The 25,634-nt window shown below is 41.0% G+C and overlaps 1 protein-coding gene across 1 annotated transcript in view; it reads left to right on the forward strand.

The window, feature by feature from the left end:
- Positions 1–17,593, forward strand: part of LOC118685845 (uncharacterized) — a 77,481-nt gene extending 59,888 nt beyond the window's left edge. The window contains exon 2 of the mRNA XM_036381537.2: positions 17,407–17,593. Within this exon, the coding sequence (XP_036237430.1) occupies positions 17,407–17,480 (74 nt within the window). The 3' untranslated portion in view covers positions 17,481–17,593. The remainder of the gene's footprint in view (positions 1–17,406) is intronic.
- Positions 17,594–25,634: the final 8,041 nt, after the last annotated feature.

Raw genomic sequence — 25,634 nt, forward strand, 5'->3', positions numbered from 1 at the left:
CCAACACAAACAGCTAAATTGGAGTGGTCTAGGTGCCATAAGGAAGCAACATGAGCCACCACTTGCTTTCCTTGCTCCACAGTTTTTGTTGGTACCAGTTTGCAAAGGGAGCTCAAGAGGCACCTGAGCCCCAACAATGTCCCCCTCAGAAAGTGGCTGAACCACTCAGGGGCTGAGATCCTGAAATGTTTTGGAAATTTCTTGGATTTTTTTTTTGTCAGAATATGTTAGAAACCCTTCCTTCCTTCCTTCCTTCCTTCCTTCCTTCCTTCCTTCCTTCCTTCCTTCCTTCCTTCCTTCCTTCCTTCCTTCCTTCCTTCCTTCCTTCCTTCCTTCCTTCCTTCCTTCCTTCCTTCCTTCCTTCCTTCCTTCCTTCCTTCCCCCTCTTTCTCTTTCTTTCCCTCCCTTCCCTCACTTTATCCCACAATTAATGGTTTTTTTTAAGTTTTTCTCCACACACAGACATATTATTTTTCAAATCCCACTTTTTTTTTTTGCCAAGACAGAAGAGCTGCTTCCTGCCCTGCTCTGATATTAACTGCTTTGTTCCTCAGGTTTGATCCCATTGTTGCTCCCTGCACATAAATCTTGTTTAGTCAATAGGATTTGCCTGCCTGAAGGAATGCATGATCAACTGCATAGAGAAGCATAAAATAGATTTTTCTGTTTCACATCCTTAAAAAGGTTTTTTGTAGGGAAATAATTCCCAAAGCTGTTTCTGGCTAATATTTCTTTTTCCTCACTGAACTATTTTCTTACTCTTTTGGCTTGCTGAAGGATATGAACTGGAATCTCATTTATCAAGTCTTTTGGTCTAAATTTTACTTTTCCTTCTATTTTCTGAGTTTGCTGTAGTTTAACATTTATTTCAACATTTTATTTCAACACTTTGGCTTGATGCTTTCTCTCTCAAGAAGTTTGAATCCTTGATTCAGACAGGCTGAGCAGTCCAGCACACATTGAAGAAATCTGGCAATATTCCAGAAACCCTTAGAGTATTGCAATATGAGATGGAATATTGCAGGCAAACTGGAGAACTCACAGTGTAAAACCCTCAGAAGTCTTTAATGACTATGAAATAGATTCAATAACCTGGCCAGGGGGGATGCTTCCTCCAAACATCCTTTTCTGTGCCTTGGTTGGTTATGTCACTGCTTAGGGCACCTATCTATCTCTAAGTTTGAATGCTGACAATTATTTTAGCAGCATTTAAGCCCTTGACCTGAGAGTTTGCAGGAATATGTTGCATATATTAATTATATTTTTTAAAAATTTCAGAATTTGACTTCTATCAGTTCATCTTTTGGACAGTGGCCAACACCGAAATTTGTGCAGCAGGAGAGGGGAAAATTAGATTTTGTATTTATCTCTATTTCACTGCTTATTTCAATGTTGCTCTCACAGTTTTGTTTTGTCCTGAATCCTTTCTGTTCACAATAAATTAATTCACCTTAGATGACAGTGCTCAAGATGTCTGCACGCCTCTGACTTAGGCCATGGTTTAATAATATTCCCAACCTTAAACCCTCTCCCCTCTCTGAATAGATCTTGGCATTTTGTTTGCCTCCTGATCCCTGCTGTGCACTGAACAGATGTTTTCATGGAGTGGTCTTCAGTGACAGCAAGATCTTTTTCTTGAATAATTACAGTTAATTTATAACTCAGCTATGCATATGAGCAGCTGAATTGTCCTTTCCAGCATGTGTCTCTCAAATTTGCCTGCAGTGAATTTCATCTGTCATGAATGTTGTGCTGAGTGTTCAGTCTGGCCATCTAGAATTCTCCAAAGTCTTATTTAGTCTTGACCAATCTAAGTTATGTCACATAAACTGCATTTTTCCTGGAAAAACAAAAAAAAATTTAAAAAATTGCTGCTGAAGGCCTTGTTCCAGATTATTTACAATAGTTTTTGATATTTGTCTCAGCTGCTGCCTGGACTTTGCAACATATATTTCATATCAAAAAGAAAGTAAAAGCCATCCTCCAAGGAATTCAGTTTTGAGGCAAGGGATCCACAATATAACTGAAATATTCAAGGTGATCATTAACGACACCTTGCTAAAATAAAATAGATTTTTAAAGCTAACTATATAATTTTTGATGACTTTTGGTAAAAAATCCCCAGCTGTTCATAGTTACACTTCAGGTACTCAGTGTCCCTGTAGGAACATTACAGAGCTTCAATCTTTTGTGGATTCCTTTGACAATTATCCATTAAATGCGACTATCAAGCCTCACCCTTTTTTATCTTTTTACCAGTTTTTAACTCCAGGCAGAACCTTACCCCATGACAGATGACTTTCTTAAGCAGCTTCTTGTAAGGAATTCTGTTAAAAGCTTTTTAATAAATAATGTTAACTGCTTCTCCTCTCACCACTCCTTTACCAACATCTTCAGCAGCCAATCCCTATTTAGCAGAACATTTTGTCACGAACTAAAAACTAAACAGACATCCCAGACTTTGGTGGAGGAGAATTGTATTTGTGGGGTTCCTAGACAAAGGAAGGAATGATGAATCTGACTCCATGTTCTCAGAAGGCTAATTTATTATTTTATGATGCTATATTATCTATTAGATTATTATATTATTTATTACTATATTATTAAAGAATACTAAAATGAACTATACTAAAGAATACAGAAAGGATACTTACAGAAAGCTAAAAAGATAATAATGAAAACCTGTGACTCTCCAGAGTCCAACACAGCTTGGCCCTGATTGGCCAAAGAGTCAAAACAATTCACATGAAACCAATTAAACAATCACCTGTGGGTAAACAATCTCCAACCACATTCCAAAGCAGCAAAACACAGGAGAAGCAAATGAGATCATTATTATTTTCCTTTTTCTATGAGGCTTCTCAGCTTCCCAGGAAAAGAATCCTGGGCAAAGAGATTTTTCCAGAAAATATGACAGTGCCAGAGGAGAGCTGGATTTCACCATGTTTCCAGCTTTGCTGAACAGGTGATTTGCAAAGCAGATTAAGCTGAGCAGGGACTTGGACATCCAAAGTATTCTTTATTATGTTATCTTAATCTCTCAGCCTTCTGCCTTCATCTTTTTTTTTCATGCCAGCCACCTGCTGTGTGTGTAATCCATGGATTGGAATTCTCCTGGGATGCTGACCTCTGTGCTTTGTAACCTGCCTGCCCCTTTGTACAAGGAGACACTCACCCCCACTTGATTTCCTAAAGAAGTGTTGGGGATGTGTGTAGTAAAGCAGTAGTAACCTTTCCAGTAGTTTGGAATGTCAGGGAACTTTCCTGAGTGCTTGGGTGCTGTTTATGAGGGTAACATTGGCAGGCTGGGAGAGATGGGGCTGTTCAGCCTGGAGAAGAGAATATTCCAGGGGGAATTTCCAGGGCCTAAAAAGATTCCAGAAGAGCTGGAGAGGGACTTTGGACAAAGGATGGAGTGACAGACAGGACACAGGGAATGGCTTCCCCCTGTCAGAGGGCAGGGATGGATGGGATATTGGGAATTAGGAATTGTTCCCTGGGAGGGTGAGGAGCCTGGCACAGGGTACCCAGTGAAGCTGTGGCTGCCCCTGGATCCCTGGCAGTGCCCAAGGCTGGGTTGGACAGGGCTTGGAGCAGCCTGGGATAGTGGAAGGTGTCCCTGCCCAGGGCAGGAGCTGTAAGTAGATGATCCCTGATGTCTCTTTGTCTGGGATTCTGGGAATATCCTCATGGAACTGAGATTCCCACATTCCAGCCTTGCCTAGCCCTGCTGGAAAAGTGACCATCCATTTTGCCTGGAAGCAGGATGGAAACTGTTCCTTTTTCTGTAACTAATTCCCAACGAGAGGAGGTTTCAATGTGTCACTAGCAATCTAACATTCATGGCAGCCCACAGAGCACCCAAACAGCTTTTAGCTGCAGTTCTGTTTTCTTCCTTCTTTGCTCAATTTATGCCAGACCAATATTCTGCAAAGTATTTCAGTATCTGGCAGCACAGAAGATTGATGTAGATCAGGCTTCTCAGTTTCCCCCATCACCAACTTGGCAATGACAGCCAAAGAGAGGAGCCTTTTACAGCACTGAATGAAGAATAAATCTATACAAATTTAATTAACCTCTGCAGAGCTTATTGAATCCTAACCAAGTTTAGTCATAGTTCTGTAAGTTTGGAAGTGCTTGGCATATTTTTGACTCTTGTACAATAGTTTGAGCTGGCTATATATACCAATCAAATTTGTAAAATGAAATTAATAGTTGCTCTTATTGGGGTTTACTGGTGTAGGAATTGCCACCTACATATACAAGCAAAAAACCCATTTCTGCTATAAATACAGCTTTTATTTATTTTTCTGGAATTCAGATAACTAAAAAAGAGGAAGGCCAAAATCAACCAAGGTGACATGAATCAATGGATGGAAACAAAATAGCAACATTCTTTATTTTTATTCTGACTGGGTTTAACACGGCTGGTGCTCTTTGGGTCCCAAAGATGTCAATGTGAGTTATGTCAGCTCATGCTGAAAGAGTGGATTGAAAATGAGTTGTCTGGATAAATCCACCCCACCTCCTCTGTTTCAAGAGGATTGAGTTAAAAACTTTATTCCAGCACTAAGGACCCCTCAGTGCTACCTTTGTTTTTTATTGTTGTTCAAGGCTGTCACTCCTCCACCTCGGGGTCACCGAGCAAGGCTCACTGCACAAAGGGGGATGGGCAGGAGGTGTTTTGGCATTGAAAGATTGGCTCTGAGAATTTCAGGAGGGAATTGTGTTGGAAGGAAGTGTGAGGAAGGAATAAAACTATGCTGGAACAGGCAGCAAGGCTTTGCTGAGCTGCTGAGGGAAGCCAGGAGGCAGCTCCTTGCAGTAAGGACACACAGATAGGTGTCACAGACATCTTCTATGAAAAATCCTTTCCTTAGGATTTTTCCTCGTGAGAAGCTGAGAGGCCTCAGGAACAAAATGTAATCAATGGTTATCTGCTGCTGTGGAATGCAACAGGTGCATCTGGGATTGGTCTCATGTGCTTGTTTCTAATTAATGGCCAATCACAGTCCGACTCTGTCTGAGCCACAAGCCTTTGTTATTCATTCTTTCTTTTTCTATTCTTAGCCAGCCTTCTGATGAAATCCTTTCTTCTATTCTTTTAGTATAGTTTTATTATAATATATATCATAAAATAATAAATCAAGCCTTCTGAAACACGGAGTCAGATCCTCGTCTCTTCCCTCATCCCGCAACCCCTGCGAACACGGTCACAGGCAGAAATAACCAAAACCTTCTTTTCCACACACATTCTGATCCCTTGCCCAAGCTCTAAGTAAAATACAGCTACTTCTGCTGTGTTGGTGACTCTTTCTAACAAAGTGGAAAGCAGTTCTTGCACCTGCTTTTCTTCCTCTGCAGTTAAATCCTTGTCAGGTGTTTTTGTCCTTTCCTAGAAGCCCACAGGAAGACTCTGCCTGTCTGACTTAATTTCTTAGAGTCAGACAGCAAAATAAAATGCTTTAAAGAGGTCTCATGAGGAAGCCAGGTGTGATAAAGAGCCAGAGCTTAAAACAGGATCTCAGCTGGATGCTTAGTCTGATTGTCCTTAGTGCCAGCCCAGATTCTGGCTTTATACCAAAAAGAGGGATTTTTATGGAATAACACTATGGAATAACAGACCACAGAGGGGATCCATCAGTCATTGCCCATCCAGTGTTGTCATCCCAAGGGGAAAACAAGGTTCTTTTGCATTAAAAAACACTTTAAAAACATTGTTGTCACCTCCCTCCTCAGGAGTTTAAGGGAACAAAGTGTTTCTACTTGTGAAGGTGGTCTGAGTGGATAAAGCCCTGAATGAAAATCTGGCCCTGAGGGTCTCATGCCCAGTTTCTGGTCTGCCACCCACTTTCCTCATCTGCCTCTCCACTCTCACTGTGGATCTCTCTCTCAAACAATGTATTTATCTCTTTATCATTTTGCTTTTCTGCAGACATTTTAGCTCCTCTGACTGATTTCTTTGAGTAAGATTTAAAGAGTAAAATAAGAATATATTAGAGCTGTAGGGTTTTCTTTTTCCAATTTTCACCATTAAAAATACTACATGTTCTATCTTTTTAAATGAATTCTCCTTTTTTTACCTTCCAATACCTGAAAGGAGCCTCCAAGAAAGCTGGAGGAAGTCCTTCTATGAGGGCATGGGTTGACAGGACAACAAGGAATGACTGCAAACTGAAAGAGTAGATTTAGATGGGAAGTTGGGCTGAAATTCTCCCTGTGAGGGTGAGGAGCCCTGGCACAGGGTGCCCAGAGAAGCTGTGGCTGCTCCTGGATCCCTGGAAGTGTCCAAGGCCAGGTTGGATGGGGCTTGGAGCAACCTGGGACAGTGGAAATTGTCCCTTTCCATGGCAGGAGGTGAAACAAGATGATCTAAGGTCCTTTCCAAAAAAAAAAAACAAAAAACATTCTATGGTTCTGTGTTTCCATGCTTTTTTACAACTTTACTATTTTTTACTATTTTTAAAAATCGTCATAACTTTACTATTTTTAAAAATCTAATATAAAGCATGTTATTTTGCCACTCATGAACTCACTTGTTTTCTCCAAAGGGATTTAAGCTCAGAATATCTAAAAGCCCTTGTAAATCTCCAGAGTAAATATCATGGTCAAAAAGTTCATTTCTTTGCCACATTGTGACTTTCTGCCATATACTGAAAGGTCAAATGTGCAGCAGATTTACTGAGGCCAGGAAAATATCCTCATAAATTTTGCCTCCCTCCTGTAAAGGGCCAGATACTTACCTTATTTTTCTATTTTTCACACCTCCATAAAAATATATAAATGTACTAAAAGACAGGAAGACTTTATGTCCCCTAATTAATAATATCCTTGAAAATAGGAACAAAAGCAACCCCAGAAGCCTTTGAAAGGGAAGCACTTCACTGCACATGTTTGTCTTGCTGCAGAGACAGGAGAAGAAGAAATGGGATAAATAATGATGATATGATGCTCTGTGTGGAAAGTGTTCAGATGTTGTGGAGATGATCTTGGCATTGATATAAAAGACTCCAAAGCAGAAGAAAAGTGATCTTGGACTAGTCCCAAAATTTCAAGTCTACTTGTGAAGCACAGATAACTCTTGCTTCCCCTTTTAACTTTAAAACACCGATTTCTGGAGCTGCTGCTCACATCACACAGAGCTCCTCTTCTCTGTCTGATCAGAAATGGAAGACTCTCAGTGCTGAAATATCTTCTTTCAGATCATCAGCTGGCAGAAGCCATCCATTGTCCATTACACACCTCTTTGCACCAGCTGAGCTTCTGACCACAGATGTGTTTTCCTGGCAGTGAGCAGGAAATGAGAATTCAAGTGAAGCAGTAAGAGCTCTCTATTAATTATTCATGAGAAGAAGAAGAAGAAGAAAGAAGAAAAAAAAAGACAAAAAAGAAGATGAGGAAGAAAAAGATGAAAAAGAAGAATAAAGAAAGAAAAAGAAGAAGAAGAAGAAGAAAAAGAAAAAGAAAAAGAAAAAGAAAAAGAAAAAGAAAAAGAAAAAGAAAAAGAAAAAGAAAAAGAAAAAGAAAAAGAAAAAGAAAAAGAAAAAGAAAAAAGAAAAAGCTACATTTTCCTATTCATAGAATGTCTTAACTTTGGACCCCTCTGTGGCACAGGGAGGCAGGAGTGTCCACACTGCATTTCTCCTGATTAGAGGAAACAGTTTCAGCATGGCTCAGAGCCTTTGGTGACTCATTTTTCATTCCATGTGTGCACTCATGTGCTTCACTCACCCTTAGTCCAGCTGGAAAGGATGTGGAGAGAGGAGAAATCCAAGCTAGTGTTTGAAAACCCTTGAATGTAGAATAAGCTAAACCAGTGTTTTCTGTAACTGGGGGACAAAACAGGTTATATGTCATAGTTTGGGACCAAGAGGCAAAAACTGGCTCTGTAATGGAGCAGGAGATCTTGGTTTTGCAATGACAAAATTCCTCCACTTGCTTATAAACTCTGTGTATCATTAGATACTTGATTTTCAGCTTGCATGGAAACACTACTGCTCATGGTGCCTCCAAATAAAACAAGATCTCAGGCAAGAAAAATCCCTTCTTTAAGCCAAATGGAGAAAAAGCCTCAAAAACTTGACATGATTTTGTGTAAAAATAATACAGTGGCTGCTTGAAGTCAGTCAAAGATTTCAATAGTCAGAAGGAACTTGGAAAGAGAAACACTAAAAGTTAAAGTGCAGGTGAGGAGGGCATGAAAATGCAATTTATCACCTGCTTATGAGGTTTGTTACATGAACATCAACACCAGGTGGGTTTTTTGCATATATTCCTCATCTTTTCCAGCAGAACATCATCAGCCTTCACAGTGGCTCAGTGCACCAGGATACAGGATACTGGCGCTTCCCAATATATCAAATACAGACCCTCACATTTTGCAGTGATGGTCATTACTCTGGGCTATTGTGCAAATAGGTTTGAATGGATCTTTTAAAATCCCACTTTAAACACTGCCAGGAAATGAGGGATGTGTGATCTAGTTGCAGGAAGAGCTGGGGAAAGGAAAATGTATTATCCAAATGTGCATTTAGCTCAGAAGGGGCACTGAATACTCCCAGCCCTTGTGAGCAATACCACGAGATTAACTCACTGCAGGCTGTCAAGGGCTTGTCAATGTACAATGTTTAATTATATATATCTTATGTTATAATTACACCTCGTTAGAAGCTTGGCTTGTTCCATTGTCAAGGCATGTTAATAATTGCCATTTCTAGATAAACCACAACCAAACACAAAATACCTATTAGGATGATTATCTTTGTAAGTAGAAAAGAATTAGGCTCAAATTAGGTTTGTTTCCTTTTTTTAAGGCAGCTAATTATTTAATTTTCTTCTGCTTACTTTACCAGGGTTTTGTTGAGGATAAACATATTTTCTATCCTGGCTTTTAGCCAACAAAAGGAAGAAGATGGAGGGTAAAGGAGGAGAGAACCTTGATTTGTAGCCTTCATTGCATAAAGGCATAATAATTATCTATTCCTTTGTTGTGCATTCCTCAGGTAGAAAAAATGATCATTCCTAAGAAACAGGATTGCCATACCTGGTGACACAGATCCAGTACAACCACTGCTGTTAGCTGGCTCTCATTAATAACTACAAGATTCCTGTCCAAGCCTGATTAATTTAGTTTTACATATGTTGGAGCTTTTCCCAATTTCCTTCTGTTACTCAAAGTGCCATAACTTGGCATTCATATGTTGTTTTCTGGCACTTCTTAGTCACTTTTTAAAGAAGAAAGGCACTTATACTCTTAGATCCTTTATTTAGAAATGTAGTGTTTAGTTTCCATTCCACAAGTAAGTGATGGAGAGAATCTGATCCTTAGCTCGAGTACTTTGCCCTCCTGCTCTGTGACCTCTGGAAAGAGTCTTAGTAGAAAATGAAAATAAAATTTCCATTTGAAAAGTGGAATATTATTATTCAGTACTTTTTATTTTTTTAATAATATGGGGGCCCTTCATGTGTGTTAGGTGTTATGTAAAGTCACAGAGACTCATCAGGTCCTCAGTGGAAGTTATTTAAACATTCAATTTTTCTTGGGTTTTGGTTCATAGGAATTGCACTGTTTGGCACCAGACATAGACCTGATCCTTTTTCTAGCTGGAATTCTCATCAGAAAGTCTCTCACACCTGTCCAAATGCTACTGAGAGCCTAAAATAGAAGCACTGAGGTCACATCTGTTCTGCACACCGAGAGGAAGGGGTGGGAACCTCAAGGCAATGGGAATGAAAAGGAATTTGTCAGTATTGCGGTGGCTACCAGTAGGAACTCTGCCTGTCAGCAGGGCATCACAATCAAAAAAAAACCCTCAAAAACCCCCTCACCATATGTGGGTTTATCTAAGCCATGTCCTTACAGAGGAGTCATGGATGAAGAAGTGGAAATTAGCAACAGCAACGTTTTGGCTTCATCACTGGAATTTTTAGAATTATTTGCTGCATAATTTTTAAAAGTAGCAAGGTGCAGCTTCTCCACTTGTCTGGAGCTTTTCCACTGGTAGGATGGTGCCTGGATATCCTAGTAATGGTCCACTGAATGGGGAATAATTAGTATTGACTCTATGACTATAGGAGGTTGATATATTATATTATATTATATTATATTATATTATATTATATTATTCATAACTCTTACAGATAGTCTGATACAGTTTGGCCTAATTGGTTAATCTATCTAAACATTAGCTAGTGTTTAATTAAGAAACCACTCTTTGGTAAACAATCTCCATAACACATTCTACACGTGCACAACATCAGGTACAGCAAGTGGAGATAAGAATTGTTTCTCGTTCTTTTCTCTGAGCTTTCTCACACCTTCCCAGGATAATCCTGGGAGTGAGCTCTCTCTGTTCAGAGGGTATGTGATTACTACACCTGGAAACCAGCAGTGCTGAGTGACTGGGAGCCAGCCGCTCAATGGGGACAAGGGAGAACTTGCAGTAAAGCCTCAGGTGGGGTCATTGCATGGCTCTTGTGTGGGGCTCAAATATATGGAATATAAATGGGAACCAGGCCACAGGAGGTGTAAGGTGGGATATTGTATTTGTGGGGTGCCCAGATGAAGGAGGGAGGGATGAATCTGACTCCATGTTCTCAGAAGGCCAATTTATTATTTTATGTTACTATATTACAATAAAGAATACTAAACTAAACTATACTAAAGAATACAGAAAGGATACTTACAGAATACTAAAAAGATAATAATGAAAACTCCTGACTCTTTCCAGAGCCTTGACACAGCTTGGCCCTGATTGGCCAGTGAGTGAAAACAACTCACATGAAACCAATGAAACAATCACCAGTTGGAAAACAATGTCCAACCACATTCCAAAGGAGCAAAACACAGGAGAAGCAAAGCAGATAATTATTGTTTTCCTTTTTCTCTGAGGCTTCTCAGCTTCCCAGGAAAAGAATCCTGGGCAAAGGGATTTTTCCAGAAAATATGACTGTGACAGTGGGACAAAAGAAGAACGAATGGTGCCTGAGGTTTATTTTAATTGGATCCTCCCTGTTTGCTTACTTAGCAGAATTTTGGGCATGAATAAATAAGAGAGAGACCCAAGTGAGTGGGGGTGGCAGAAAAGGGAGGGATCTCTGACTTGGTCAAACCCATCCCTGTTGTATTTCTCCCCTCCTTTGCACTCTGTAAAAGCACACTCAGGTTTTCCTCAGGAAAAATTCCCCAAATCTAGGCCCCAAATTCATTGAAATGAAGATGTAACTATCATTTGCAGAGAGTCTTGTCCTTTAACAATCAGACTTGATGATCTTAAAGGTTATTTCCAACCTTAATCCATGACTCCATGATGCTGCAGCCACATTACAAAAGGGCAGCTCTTTGTGTCTCAGGTCTTGGAGTGCCTTTGGTGTCCTCCCCTGAGTTCCTGCAACATCAAAACCTTGTTTGCCAGGAAGCAAAATATCAGGAAGTGATAGAGCAGGACAAACCCTCAGGAGGCTGGAGAGCTGCAGGATAAATTTGGGGGCAGCATGGGCCTGCTTTGCCAACAAACAGCCACTTTTTATGAGACAGTCCTATTAAATAATGATGACTCACTCTCCAGACAGTAATTTATTTATATGCCTTCTTTAATGGTTTGCAAATCACTGCTTTAAAAAATGTCCAGCTGGAAGACAGGGAGGCTTGGAGACAGGGAATCAGCTTGATAGAGAATCAGATTAAATAAAAATGACATGGAATTTGACAGCCAGGACACGTGGTTGGAAAAAAAAAAAAAAACCACCACCATCCCCCAAGCAGCAATGCAGCCTCATTGCTGGGACTGGTTGCTGTAGCTTGAGATTCCAGGTTTTTACTGGATCCAGCAAGACAAAAACATTGAGGAAGATGGGAGGAGGAAATGAGATGTTGGCTGATATTTAGTGACAGCATTTCTTCCAGTCTGAAACATTGATGAGCTTACATTTTTTCAAGCCAGAAGGGATTACTTTGATATCATAGTCTGAATTGAAAAACATAAAAAGAAATGCTATGCCTTGTAAGAACAGACCAGTAGAACCAGTAAGAGACAGAACATACTTTTACATTATAATTAATATTGGAGAAATGAGTATGGTTCACACACAGAAAATTAGCATACCAACCACAGGGGAGATTTCAGTGCAGGTTGTAGCAGATGTGACAGCCAGGGCTTGGTATCTGGACTGGCAGGAAGGTAAGGACCAGTGGAACGGGCAAGGCTACAATTCTTGTCTGATTTCTAATTCTGCCACCAAGGATGTCCCATGCCTGTGTGCCTTGAGTCCCCCAGGAGCGTGTGGAGGGTAATGTCCTCCTCCTAAGGTCCATTCAGTGTCATGGATACTGATGCCTGAAGTTTTAGCTTTCATATCTTTTAGATCCTATGCCGCCTTGTTGTGGAGCTCTGAGCTTCATATTAAGTGTTAGCAAGTTCCCTTCACAGGGTCGTTAGACAAAACAATCCTTTTCCAACTTGAGAAACAAGGTCAGCCATTACAGCCTCAGGCCCCAAAAGCACAAACAACTGTGAATGGAAGAGAGCAGACAGGGAGGATGGGGCTTTATAACCTGAATTGGACAATTAACTCCAAGATGTAAATGGAGCAGAACTTATAAAAGTGAGAGACCCCTGTGACCAATTTTCCATTTTGTGACCATTTTAGGTCCATCTTGGGTGCATCCCTGGCTGGGCTCTTGTGCTGCCCAGGGTGGATCCATTGAGGCCTCTAATAAATCCCTACTTTATTCTTTATCTGTCTAGTCTCTGTTCCAAATCAGCCTCTCAAGGCATCAGTACAAACTGCTTTATAGAGTGCCAAAGTGGGAATTACCAAGGGTCTGACTCAGTTTTAAAGATGATGGAACTGAGTTTTAAACATATTCATGGTGCATTTTAAAATTCCCCCCTTAACAGCAATTAAAATCTAAGCATTTTAGGGGATGCTCTCTGCCACTGTCCCAGCAGCTCCTCCATTCCCCTCATGCCTGTGAATCCTGGACATTTCTGCAGCAGCTGTGCAGCCTAGAACAGCTCAGCTCCTCTTGGCATTTTGCTTTGAGATGATTATTAACTGTAATAGAACCTGGGATTTTTGACACTACTTCCATATCTGAGCACCTGCCTTAATCTGTGCCTGGGTGCAAAACCTGCATTCTGTCCCTGCCTGGAGCTGGTGCTTAAAGCCTTCATGGGAGTTTTATTGTTTGCTGGACAGCAGGAACTTGACCAACTCCCTTAGAATCATAGACTCACTCAGACTGGAAAATACTTTTAAGAACATAGAATTCAATTTTCACACAGCACTGCCAGAGTCACCACTAACCCATGTCCCCAAGTGCCACATCCACATGGCTTTTAAATACCTCCAGGGATAGGAACTCCACCACTTTCCTGGGCAGCCTGTGCTGGGGCTGGACAACCCTTTCTGTGAAGAAATTTTCTCTGTATTTTCCCTGGCAAAATTGGAGGCTATGTCCTGTTCCTTGTTACTTGGGAGAAGAGACTCCTTGTTACGATCTCGTGTCAGGGAGCTGCAGAGAGCCATGAGAGGCTCCCTAATCCTCCTTTTCTCCAGGCTCAGCCCCTTTCCCAGCTCCCTCAGCTGCTCCTCACTCTCTTTAGAGGATAAATTACAGCTGTTCTGACAACCTGGCCAACAAACACCAGGACTGGCTATTGCCCCTCCTTAGAGGGGGCAGATGTTTCACTGCAGATTTAAACAGAGCCAGCCCCAGCCTGCCCTGCCCAAGCTCTCAGCTGGCTGGGCATGAGCCAGCCCTGTCAGGAACCACAGAGCTCCAGGCCATGCATGGTTGCTCTCCTGCAGATGCACTAATGTGGTTATGCAACTTCTGGTGGGGAGCAGTGAGAGGAGCTCAGGCCCTGGTGAGTGTTGACATCACCACAGTTTCTCCTCCAGTGTTTATATATTGATGTTTCACTTAGCCTGGGGTTTCAGAAAGCTCCTGAGATGCTTCAGTCTGAGAAATCTGAGTTCTTGTGTTTTATCCCCCTCCCAACCACTGACATTGAAGTCCCCCTTGCCTTGGTTGACATTCTCTGCATGTTCATTTTTTTAGGGGTATCCTGAGCTCCTCTGAAGATTCAGAGGTCCTTTCATGGGAAGCCAAATGCAAATGGAAAGAATGATTCATTATCAACAGAATTCTCCTAATTCCAGGATAGTAAAGGAGCACAGGCTGCTGTAATTTCCACAAATTAATATTTTCCACGTTTTTTCACTTGTCAGGAGGACAGGGTAGCACATCAGTTACAAACAATTTTTTGATAAATCCAGAGGGACAACATCAATTGATGCTGTGGATCTGGGCCACAACCTGCACCTGCTTCCAGGTGACCACCTTGTCCCTGGGTAAGTGGTTGTCCCGATGGAAATCATTGCCTATCTTTGCCTTTGCAAAACTTGACACCTTATCTCAGGAAGCTGTGTGCTTTTAAGAGTAAAATGAATGCACCTCTGGAATTAATTAATGCTGTAGAAGGAGCACAGGTACTTGACTTTGACTAAACACCTACCCTAAATATCTGTAAAGTGACTTTGAGTTTTAGATTTTGGCAGACATTGGTGACTTTTGCTGTTGGACACAGATGTGACACAGGGCTCTGATAAACCACTGAATTCAGGCTTTTTTAAATTACCATTAACCTTTGATTAAATACTGTTGCTTCCAAAAATAATTACATCAAAATTAGGAGAAAATCCAACGATCTTCTCACATCAGTTCTTTGCTCCTGTGATTCTAAACCTGTGTTTATTTGTGCTGAGTTTTTGCTGTGAATTTCAGGGACAGAGAAGCATCCACTGTGGAAAATGCTGTGTAAAACCTGTTTTAAACATTGGCTGAGTCAGATCTCTGTCAGGTCTGTGTTTCTTCCATGCAGTGATCCATCCCAGACCTCAGCACAACTCGATTAATGCTGCATTTCTTCTTAACGTTTCCATCAGCAATTCACATCAGTTGCCTGCAAAGTGTTCCATCAATAAATCCTCGCTCAATTCCTGCTTTATTAAGTAGAGGAACATCTGGATCTGGGGCTCAGGTGTATGTTTCAGTCCCCACCTGTGGAAGGCACAGCAGCATCAGGAAGGGCTGGGTGTGCTGCAGCTGGGGGTGGGATTCCTGTGGGAGATCTGGGATAACGCTGGTGACAGCGCCCTTGGAAAGGGCCTGCATGGAGATGGGGCTTTGTGGAGGGGCTGTCTCCTCCCTGCTGCCTTTTTGTGCAAATTCACACACCCAGGACCACACAGGGCTCAAAACAAAGTGACCTTTCAAGGTGCAATCCAGTCACTCTCATTACCATTATTGCACCGTGTGCTGTTATCCTCAATTTTCTGCTTTTCTGCCTGTTCCTATCTTTTTATTTTCTCCCTGCTGTTCTTCTCTGTGCCTGGATGGCTGTGGAGAGCATTCAGTTCCACTTAGTTGTGATCTCAGGGAAATCCTTCTTGACGTGCAGAAGCAGCGAGTTTGGGGATTTTGTTCCCTGTCCTTTTTCTGAAGTGTGTGCATTCCCTTGCACGCTGCTCTGCTGGCTGTACACAGGCTTTGCTCCTCAAGAGACAGGAGGGAATATTGTTTTGGTCTCCAGACACTTTGCAATGTCACAAGCTCTTTGTGCAACACATTTAAAATTTAGCAGTGAGAAAAATGAGGAGATGTGTAGGATGGACCATGCAACGCAGCAACGAGTTCTGGTGATTTTCCATCTTAAATATGAATTTCAGTGTAACTTAATTATTATTTTTCTATCCTCTCCCCTCAGCTCAAGATTTCCTATCAGCATCACAGCACCATTCAATTCCTGCTTGCTGAGACAGTGTTCATTTGGGGCCAGAGTCAGGAATTCAGTGATTTTCTCCTGTGTAAAACCACAGTGAAGAGAGAATTGCAGTTCTTCAGCCTTGGCTCTTTTTCCTGGGCTCTCTTCTAGATTTTTTTCTCAAGAGACTTACACTTGAGGAGCGTGATGGATATCTGCTAACACATTCTTGGTATATGTCTTAAAATTTAAACAAGATATGCAGATTGAAAAAATGGTTTATTGATAAATTAAATTATCTCTTCCATTGGAATGAGCTATTTTTAAAAAGTAGAAATTAGACTGTGGAACCTGATGTGGTGGAAAATGGTCAAGGAAAGACCTGATTTATAAAAATCCCAGTGTCCCTGCACAGACTGATGCTGCTGAGAAGGTATTCTTGACCTGATACTGATAATTGCTGCAACATTCAGTAGAAATTTCTCTTCCCTTCTCCCCCTCCAAGCAAATTAAAGTATTATTTTCATCCACATCCATGGAACTGGTTTGTTTTATTTTCACTTTGATAGATATTTTTTCACTGCTCTTAGCCCTGTTTAAACAAAGCCTAATAAAACCCTGAATAGCTGTAAATTCTTTAATTTATCTGGTTACTTACACACTTTAAGTCCCTTTCTTCATCTTCAGCTTCCTCATTGTCTACCTGGAGTCTTCTGTGTGCAAAACTTGGTTTAAAAATATGCAGTTCCACCAGAAGGATTATGACACTTTTATCCCTCATTCTACCAGTCCAGCCCTCATCTTGAGCACAGTGACATCTCCAGCACTAAGAAAGGGTCTTTTCCTGAGGTTTTTTTTTGGTTGGTTGTTTTTTTTTTGGGGTTTTTTTTTGGGTTTTTTTTTTTTGTATTCTCAGTTATCATTTAACTGAGAGGATAGAAAGAATACAAAACTCTATGGAAAAAACAGAATGGAAGCTGATTTCCAAGATTTCACAAACCCTTTCATCTTGTTAGGAAAAAACAAAGTTATTTATTTTTATAAAATAATGTAAATTGGTTTGACTGGGAAATAAGACAGGAGTCTCAGCAGGTTTATGTTGCTGGTTTATGGTTTATGTTGTGATAATCTGAAGCTTTTCAGCATTGTGGGATGTGTCTCCCATAGACAACCAATAAGTTTTTGGCAAATCACAGAATCATTAAGGTTGGAAAAGACCCTCAAGATCATCAAGTCCAACCTCTGACCAAGTACCACCCCTCCTCCTAAACCTTATTGTGAAGTGCCACACTTTTATTCACTTTTTAGCCACCCCCAGGGATGGTGACTCCACCACTGCCCTGGGCAGCCTGTGCCAGTTCTTGGCCACTCTTTTAGTGAAGAAATTTTTGCTAATATCCAACCTAAACCTCCCCTGGCAGAACTTGAGAACATTTGACCTTGCCCTATGAGATGGCTCTTTAGGTGACATCCTATTAGGATATATTACTTTCTGTTCCCTGTTTGACCCACACTGGCTCTTCCTTATATCACAAATCAAGGTAGAATCTCTCTTTCCTCACTCGCATCTCACTTTAATTTCTTTCCTCTAAGAAAGAAGAATTAATATTTTCTGTTTAATATCTTTGTTGAACAGGGCTGGCTAGAAGAGTGTGCACAGCTCCAGATGAGACAACAGCTGCTTTGGAAGGCACCATTAACATTTCCTGATGGCTCCTTGAAGCATTCAGCCTGAAGCCTCCAGAAGCACATTTGTCTTTTTGATGGCTTTGCCATGTCAGTGCCTCACAGCCATCCCCTGACTGACCAACACATCTGTCATGTTTCCCTCTCAGCTGTTTGCACTGGAAAACTTGAAGCTTTACTAGATTAATAGTTCCTAATCTCCAAATGTGTGACCTTATCACTTCAAAGTGTTAAATCTCATCCCATTTCTGTTATTCCAGCTCCCATTCAATTATTTCAGTAGACTGAGTGCCTCTGTGTCAGTGATGTCTCTTGTCATCAGTTTAATTAGTGTACTCTCAGTTTTGCCGAGTTTATTAGTGAAAGCATTATCAAGACCATTGTCAGCACCCAATACTTGTAATTATCCTCAGAAAATCACTTTTCTTTTTCAGCCCAGTCCACTGACATCCTCTTAGTTCCTCTCATCCTCTTACTTACCTTGCAGCTACAGTTCCTCCCTTGTTCTTCCACTGAACTTTCTCTGGAACAACTTATTAAAAATTTCACTTACATTTAAATGAGCTAATCTAACATCTGAACCAGCACTTTCCAGGAGATGAGTGTCTGTGACAACAAAGAGCTCGTTTCCATATCAGTGACAAAGAAGGAAATGCTTTTCCCTTTGTGATATCAAGATTCCTAACTGGTGCCATGTGCCACACAGAGCTCTATCCCCTTGGAAAGGCAGCTTTGAGGACGAGGTTGGATGACACATTTCTGATCTCTGAGGTTCTTCAAAAGGAGCTTCTTCCTTGATAAAAAGAATCAGACTTGAGAGACAGGGAAAGGAGGAGAGCTCCAACTATGAGAACAGATTTCCAGATGGGCTGTACAATCTCCAGCCTTTCTCAAAGCTGGACAAAGCCTTGTGTGACTTGGTCTGACCTCTGAGTTGATCTTGCTTTGAGCAGGGGCTCCTGATAGTCCTTCCAACCTGGATTTTCATAGCACCCTATGATCCCACATTATATTTTACACCATCTTTCTAAAAATTTTATCTCATCTCCAGGGCATCCACAGCACCAGCAGAGAGAAAAACACTTCTCCAAAGGCAAAGCTTCCTCCATAAAGACTCAGTTAAAATTCATTGATCTCTACTGGGTTCTTTTTTTTTGATAGATATGTTTTCTTATTTGCAAAACTGAGAATGTGATAAAGAGGAAAGGTGTCTGAGTACCTGCTGTTGTTTTTACAGGAGGTTTGTTCGTAGTTTTTAATTTTTTTTTTCTATTTTCCCCACTGTAATTTGACATGAAAAGCTCCTTTCACTACTCTGCCTAGAATTGTTACGAAAAAGCTTTCTGCATGTACATGTTCAGAGAGCATAAAATAAAGTGGCCTGAATTGCTGGGAACAAACCTCAAACTCCTCACAGACACCCAGAACAAACCACAATGTGCACATAACACACCACAGTGTCTGCTCTCCTTCCCAGCCTATAAACTCTGACATGGAGGGAAAACATGGAAAAATATCACCATGGGATAGGGGGTTGCTGAGGCTGTGATTGCCTGGAGCTAAGGGCTGAAATTTCTTCATGAAACACTGAGACAACTTTTTTTTTTTTCCTTCTGTCCTGGGGGCAATATTTCACTCTGCAGCTCCTCAAAACAAAAGGCCAAGGAAATATTACAACAAGTCCCCCAGTGATGTTTTTGCCACACAAACCCATAGAGCCCCCATGGTTTTATTCCATTTCCTTTTAAACACCAGCTACTAATGAATAACGGGCAGGTTGAATGTGTTTCATATATGGAGTAGAAAATAACTAGAAGAACAAAATGCTTGGGCTGTAAAGCCAAATAAGTAAAACTCAGGAAATGCCACAGTTTAAGCTGTTCATGCAACTTGACCTTGACTTTGTTGTGGCTGGGCTCTGGGTTGCAGTTATTGCATTTTATTTTCCAAAGGCACATGTTGCAATTAGGCTGTTTCATTCTGCTTCTCTCTGCCCCCACTAAGAAGTATCACATTTCCAAAAAAGCTCTGCTTATTTTCACTTGGAGTCCTCAAGCCTTCTTGTCCCTCTTGTCCTCAACTTCTGTCCTTCCCCAAAAATGAAATAAAATTAAACAAATCAATCAACCAACCAATGGAAGGAGGGATAAAGTACCCCTTGCACTCTTTTTTTTTTTTTGCTGTGAAATGAGGAGAGCCAGGGGTGTTGCTGATTTCAATGTGGCCCTTGTGTGAGAAAGCTGTGTTTGGGATTAAGTGGAAGGTGGCAGTAGAAATCTTTATATTGGTACACAGGTCCTCTGGAAAAAAAAAAAAAAGCAGTGTTCTCTATTGGAAAAAAACAGTGTTCTTCATTGGAAAAAACCAGTTTTCCATTGGAAAAAAGCAGTGTTCTCCATTGGAAAAAAACAGTGCTCTTCATTGGAAAAAAAGCAGTGTTTTCCATTGGAAAAAAAGCAGTGTTTTCTATTGGAAAAAAGCAGCGTTCTTCATTGGAAAAAAGTGTTCTTCATTGGAAAAAAACCCAGGGTTTTTCATTGGAATAAAGCAGTGTTCTCCATTGGAAAAAAAGCAATGTTCTCCATCTCCATTGGAAAAAAACAGGGTTCTCCATTGAAAAAAAAAGCAGGGTTCTCCATTGAAAAAAACCCAGTGTTCTCCATTGGAAAAAAGCAGGGTTCTCCATTGGATTCCTGGGATCTGGTGCTGCTGGGAAGGATTCAGAACTCCAGCAGTGGGTGCTGCTCTGGAGGCTGTGGTAAAAATCTCCTGAGGTTGCAAAGGGTTTCTGACATGGGGAGAGACAGGAATGGAACAAGCCACTGAGTCACAGCCCAGCTCCTTAACTGGAGGCCCATTCTGCCAATTTTCCCTTCTTCATTCCTACAGGGAATGATAGAAACATAAAGTCATGGAATGGTTTGGACTGGATGGGAGCTGAAGGGCAATCCACTTCTGTGGTGGTGTTCACAGGGGTTTCAGGACGAGGGAAGAGATGAGAATCTTGACTCCATGTTTCAGAAGGCTGATTTATTATTTTATGATATCTATATTATATTAAAACCATACTAAAAGAATAGAAGAAAGGATTTAATTAGAAGGCTTGAAAGGAAAAGAATGGAATCATAACAAAAGCTCATGACTCTCAGAGTCTGAGACAGCTGGACTGTGATTGGCCATTAATTAAAAACAACCACATGAGACCAATCACAGATGCACCTGTTGCATTCCACAGATAATTATTCTTTTTCTTTTCTTCTGCCGCCTCTCGGCTTCTCAAGAGAAAAATCCTAGCAAAAGGGTTTTTCATAAAAGATCATAACCACACACTTCCAACCCCAGCCACAGGCAGCAGCAGTTTCCACTACGCCAGGTTTTGCAGAGCTCTGTCCAAGCTGGCCTTGGACACTCCCAGGGATGGGGAATCCACAAACATCAAACACTGGGATTTTACCCCAGGGATGGGCGTGATACAAATACACTGAGAAATCATCTTACCCTTCTCATCAGCCAGTTTATCAACCTCTTGTGCCACTACCTCTCTTAGATTTTTGAAAACAACATTTCTCTCTCCATTGGTTTTCTTTCTTGGCCTTGCAAACCCATATGGAGGGAATTAATTTTACACAGTTATTGTCTGTCAGTTACTACTTTATGCGTCAAGAGGTTTATTTGGAAAATTAGGGTGCTGCTCCTTCAAGCATTAAGCAGATGTTCACTGCTCACAGTGAAGGCAGCCCCCTGAAATCCATTAAATTATTTGTGTGTGGGAGGCTAAACAAACCTGCCTGCATATGCAGGAGCAGGGACCTCTTAGCTAAAAATAATGCATGTTTTGGATAAAAGGCCAAGATTTCCAGTTAAGACAGCTGGTTCAGAACTTGTCATAGAGATACTGTTTGCTCTTTTATTTTTTTCTCCAGTGATCTCCAATTAACCCTATAAAGGAAAAAGGGCAGCAGACAGACATAGACACAGAAATAGCAATGGTAATTTGTCTGTTTGTGCTCATATAACCCCAGCATATGGTGGCTCATCCTCCACAATGTTCTCCCCCAATCTGATTTAAGTTGACTGAGAAGAGAGCTATAAATTTTTTATTTTTTTTCTTGTTGGCATCACATATTAAAAGGTGACAGCTCTATCATATCATAGCAGCAAACCTTTGCCTGATGCCTGAGTCACACATTTCTCCAGGCTGACAGAACTGTTATTATTCTCACACTTTGGGACACATGTGACCACATTGTAGAGCACATTGATGCTGCAATATGCTTAGGAGTTTGTACTACCTGCACTTTGTTCATGCCATTTTGGAGCTGTTTCCATGCTGAATGTAGACCCATTTAAATCGTTCCTCTTAATGACTACCAGTCATTTTCATGCAAGAATATTTGAATGCAAGAATATTTGCTTTTTTCAATTAGTTTTTAGAAATAAGCAAAGAAAGAAAGTTTTTTGAGGTTTTTTTTTTTTTTTAGTTTAATTTTTTTCAAATATGATCAAAATCATAATCACAATCAGAGATTTCTTTGGGCTGGGAGGGACCTTAAATACCATATAGTCTCTCTCCCTGCTATGGGCCAGGACAGTTTTTACTAGGAATTTCACATTTTAAATAATATTTAATATAGCCTTTTTTTTTTTTTCTGATGGAAACAGGGTGGAACTGGAGCAGATCCCAAATGATGACAAGAATCAGACTGTCTCTCAAAAGTGATTCAAAGCACTTAAGTGCTTTTTTGCCTCAGTTTCCTCATTTGCAGAGTAGAAATATTAAAGGCAGGGGTTCGGAGACATCCAAGCAAAGGCCAAATTTTCATTTATGCAGAGAGGGGACTCATTTAACCCCAGCTGTGACTCAATATCCTTTGGAGGTGGGTGAGGAGAGCACAGAGCCTTCCCTCCTCACTCAGGAAGGGCACAGCACCCTGAGCCAAGCCCACTCCTCCTGCACTGCCAGTTCTGGTTTTGATTTTACCCAGAGCATTTCTAATTTCCTTGATTAGTGCAGCTGAAATCCAGCTGGGAGCCCCTTCTGCTCCCCTCACGCTATGACAGGACTGAAATCTCTGCTGGTCAGGTTTTTCCAGCCTAATGGTCCCTGTTGAAATCACCTCTTGACTTCTGGCAGTGACAAGGGCTTTGTAAATTCTTTGTTCCAGAGATCCAAACAGAACACACTTCCCTAAACCTTTATATTTATAGCAAAGGTCTTCACACCTCTGCAAAATCCAGCTCCTTCCACAGCAAGCTGCACATTCTAATTCTTCATGAACATCAAGTTTCTGGCCCTGGACTGGAATTGCAGATGTAGAAACAATTGCAACAACAAAGAAAACCTCAAAACAAAACCAGAAAAAAAGGAAAAGAAAGACCATTGTCTTTTTCATGCACATTAGACATCTACCCATGCTAAATGATTACAGAGTGAGTGAGTCCTCTTAAATCAAGCACAATTTTTCTCAGGTATTCACTTGTAGGAAATTAAAGTAAGAAAATGATTGCATAATTTGACTGTTTGGGCCTGAATGCTGTTTAATGCCTTTGAAATGAAGGAGGTAGTGAAAGAAGGATTTTGGGAGGGAAAAAATAAGAAAACAATAGGAAAAACTGATTAATATTGTCATGACAAAATAGCTTCCTTCAGGGGACAACAATCTGGGTTGATGTACTGTGTGTACCAGAAGCTGAAAAGATTTGTGGAGCTTGGGAATTCAATTGCTGCTTTTTCTGGAGTAATTTTCATATAGTTCTTTTCCCCTACCCCTAGTCAGGAAACCAAGTTCATCCAGGGGTTTGGAAACTGAGGCGCTGCCTGCTGAAGCAATTTGTGCTGTAATATTTGTAAAATCCAGGTTGGATGGGGCTTGGAAAAACCTGGGACAGTGGAAGGTGTCCCTGCCCATGGCAGGGGCTAACCTGGATGGTCTTTAAGGGTCCCTTCCAAGCCAAACCATTCTGTCATTCTATGATTAAATTTTTGATGTGAAGAAGAAAATCTTGCCTGGACTGCCAAGCACATCTCTGCACATTTCCATTTTTCCCAGTCTGTTTCTTCACAGTCAGTCGACCAAAAATCAGGGGCTTGATTCTGTGCAACAGACAAAAAAAGGAACACTCAATTAGGCAAAGCACTGCAGATGAGGTGGCAAGGACCAAGGGGGAGGCTCAGGCAGTGGATGGTCCTGCTTTGGAGACATCTGAACTCCTTTGAGTTCTCCTGGAGAGCTTCAGAGGCCTCGGTCTGTAACCAGGCACTGCAAATTGAACTGAGGTGTTAAGGATGGGAGATCACCTTGAGGTTCTTTGACTTCTTGGTTTGTTGTCTCTTTTCTTCCTTGACATAATGTTGTTGGCTTTGCTGAGGGGTTCAGGCAATATCAGACCAGACTTCTTCCTCTGCAATGACAAAACTCATCGAAGTGAAGAATGAAATATTTTCCTGCTTACGCTTTATTTCTTTTTTCTCTTTTTGTTTTTCCCTCTAAAAGAAGAATAAAGCTTTGAAAGAAAAAAAAAAAAAACTCCCTCCAAGCCATGACACTGTAGAAGCTGATATATATCCTTAAGCAGATTGAAGAACCCTTGGGTCAAATTTGAAACCTTCCCTGCAGGTGGTGACCATTTCCAGAGCCTCCACCTTGCAGCCTCATCCTTTCACAACCAGCTCTTCCCCCTTAAACCTGAAATTTTTATTTCAAACCTTTACCCACTAAGGACAAAAATGAAAAGGCAAAATCAAAGTGAGTTATTCTTGTGGAATGACTAATATGATTAGTGTTATTGTAAAGAAGAGGTGGTGGAGCTGCAGTTTTGATCTCTCCCTACTTTGGGAGCCACAGACACATTGAACAGCAGACTTTAAGATCTCATATCTCATGCTCTTGGGCAATGGGTTTTGCCTTTTGAAGTGCTTCTTTTCTTCCCCTCTTTTCCCTCTTCTCTCTCTCTTTTTTTTTTTTTTTTTCCTTTTTGTGGGCAGGAAAACCAGAGAAAACCCAACTTAGGTTTTTTTTGACATTCTCCAACTGATCTCTGAGCAGGGATGGTCCCCACAGTTTGCCATGTGACCCCCAGGATCAGGATGTGTGTTCTGAGCTGTTGGTTTTGTGTTGAACATGGTGATAACCCTTCCCCAAGTCCCAAGGTGCTTTATGGATATAAAAGGGCAGGCCCTGTTTCACAGCTGGGATGTTTGAGGTGCAGGGAGGTTGAGAAACCACTTAATTTAGGGCAGTAAGTAATGGAGCTAGGAATGAATATTCACATCTCCAGGCTCCCATGAACTTATTTTGGAAATGAAGTAAGAAAAAAATACAAAATGCACGAGAAAACAATAGAATAATAAAATATCCCAGCCACCACCACCAGCTCCATCTGCCAGCCCTGCTCAGTGCAGAATAAAATCACTTTTTTTTCTTATTGCTCCCTGGAGTGCTGTTTGTCATCAGCCTTGCTGAACTTTTCTCCTGTTTCTCTCAGTGTTAATCACAATGGTGGTGGCTCTAAACTGTATTTGAGGGGCTAAAATCTGTGCTTTGCAGCAGGTTTGTGCTCACAGCATTAACTCTGTGAAATTCTCACAAAGAAAGTTGATCAATGCAAGTGGTCATTAACTAATTAGTAAAGACTTCAGTTGATAATCAAGAAATCTGCCTGAATCGAGGTCAGTGCAGGATGGAGTCACAGCATCAGGTCCTGTTCTTGTGGGGAGAGGAAATGAGAGCAGCTCCTCTGATTTGAGGTGTTTACAGGGCTCTGAGTTGGTTCTTGGGCATCCCTTTAGAGAGGAAGAAATGCTCCTACAACAAATCACTCATCTCACCACCCTCAGACACCTAAAGTCCACCCTGTGATTGTCTGTATTGTAAATTCCTGTTAGAGCCATTTGAGTTGCCAACTCACATGTGGACACTGGCACTACCTAAAGTAAAAATTTAGAAGGAAAATTAATTCCAAATGAGATGATTTTATCTGCACAGCTAGATGTGGCAATCAGTGCTGTGGTTTAGTTGTTATGGTGTTTGGTCAAAGGTTGGAGTTGATGCTCTTGGAGGTCTTTTCCAACCTTAAGGGCTCTGTGTTTCTCTGATTTATTTCTTGGTTTGTTAAAAATATTTTCTTTTCCCTGAGTTTATGTAATTTCTGCACATGTCTTTACATTTGGATGGAGAA

Source organism: Molothrus ater, chromosome 4, assembly GCF_012460135.2.
Source record: "Molothrus ater isolate BHLD 08-10-18 breed brown headed cowbird chromosome 4, BPBGC_Mater_1.1, whole genome shotgun sequence".
NCBI classification, from domain to species: Eukaryota; Metazoa; Chordata; class Aves; order Passeriformes; family Icteridae; genus Molothrus; species Molothrus ater.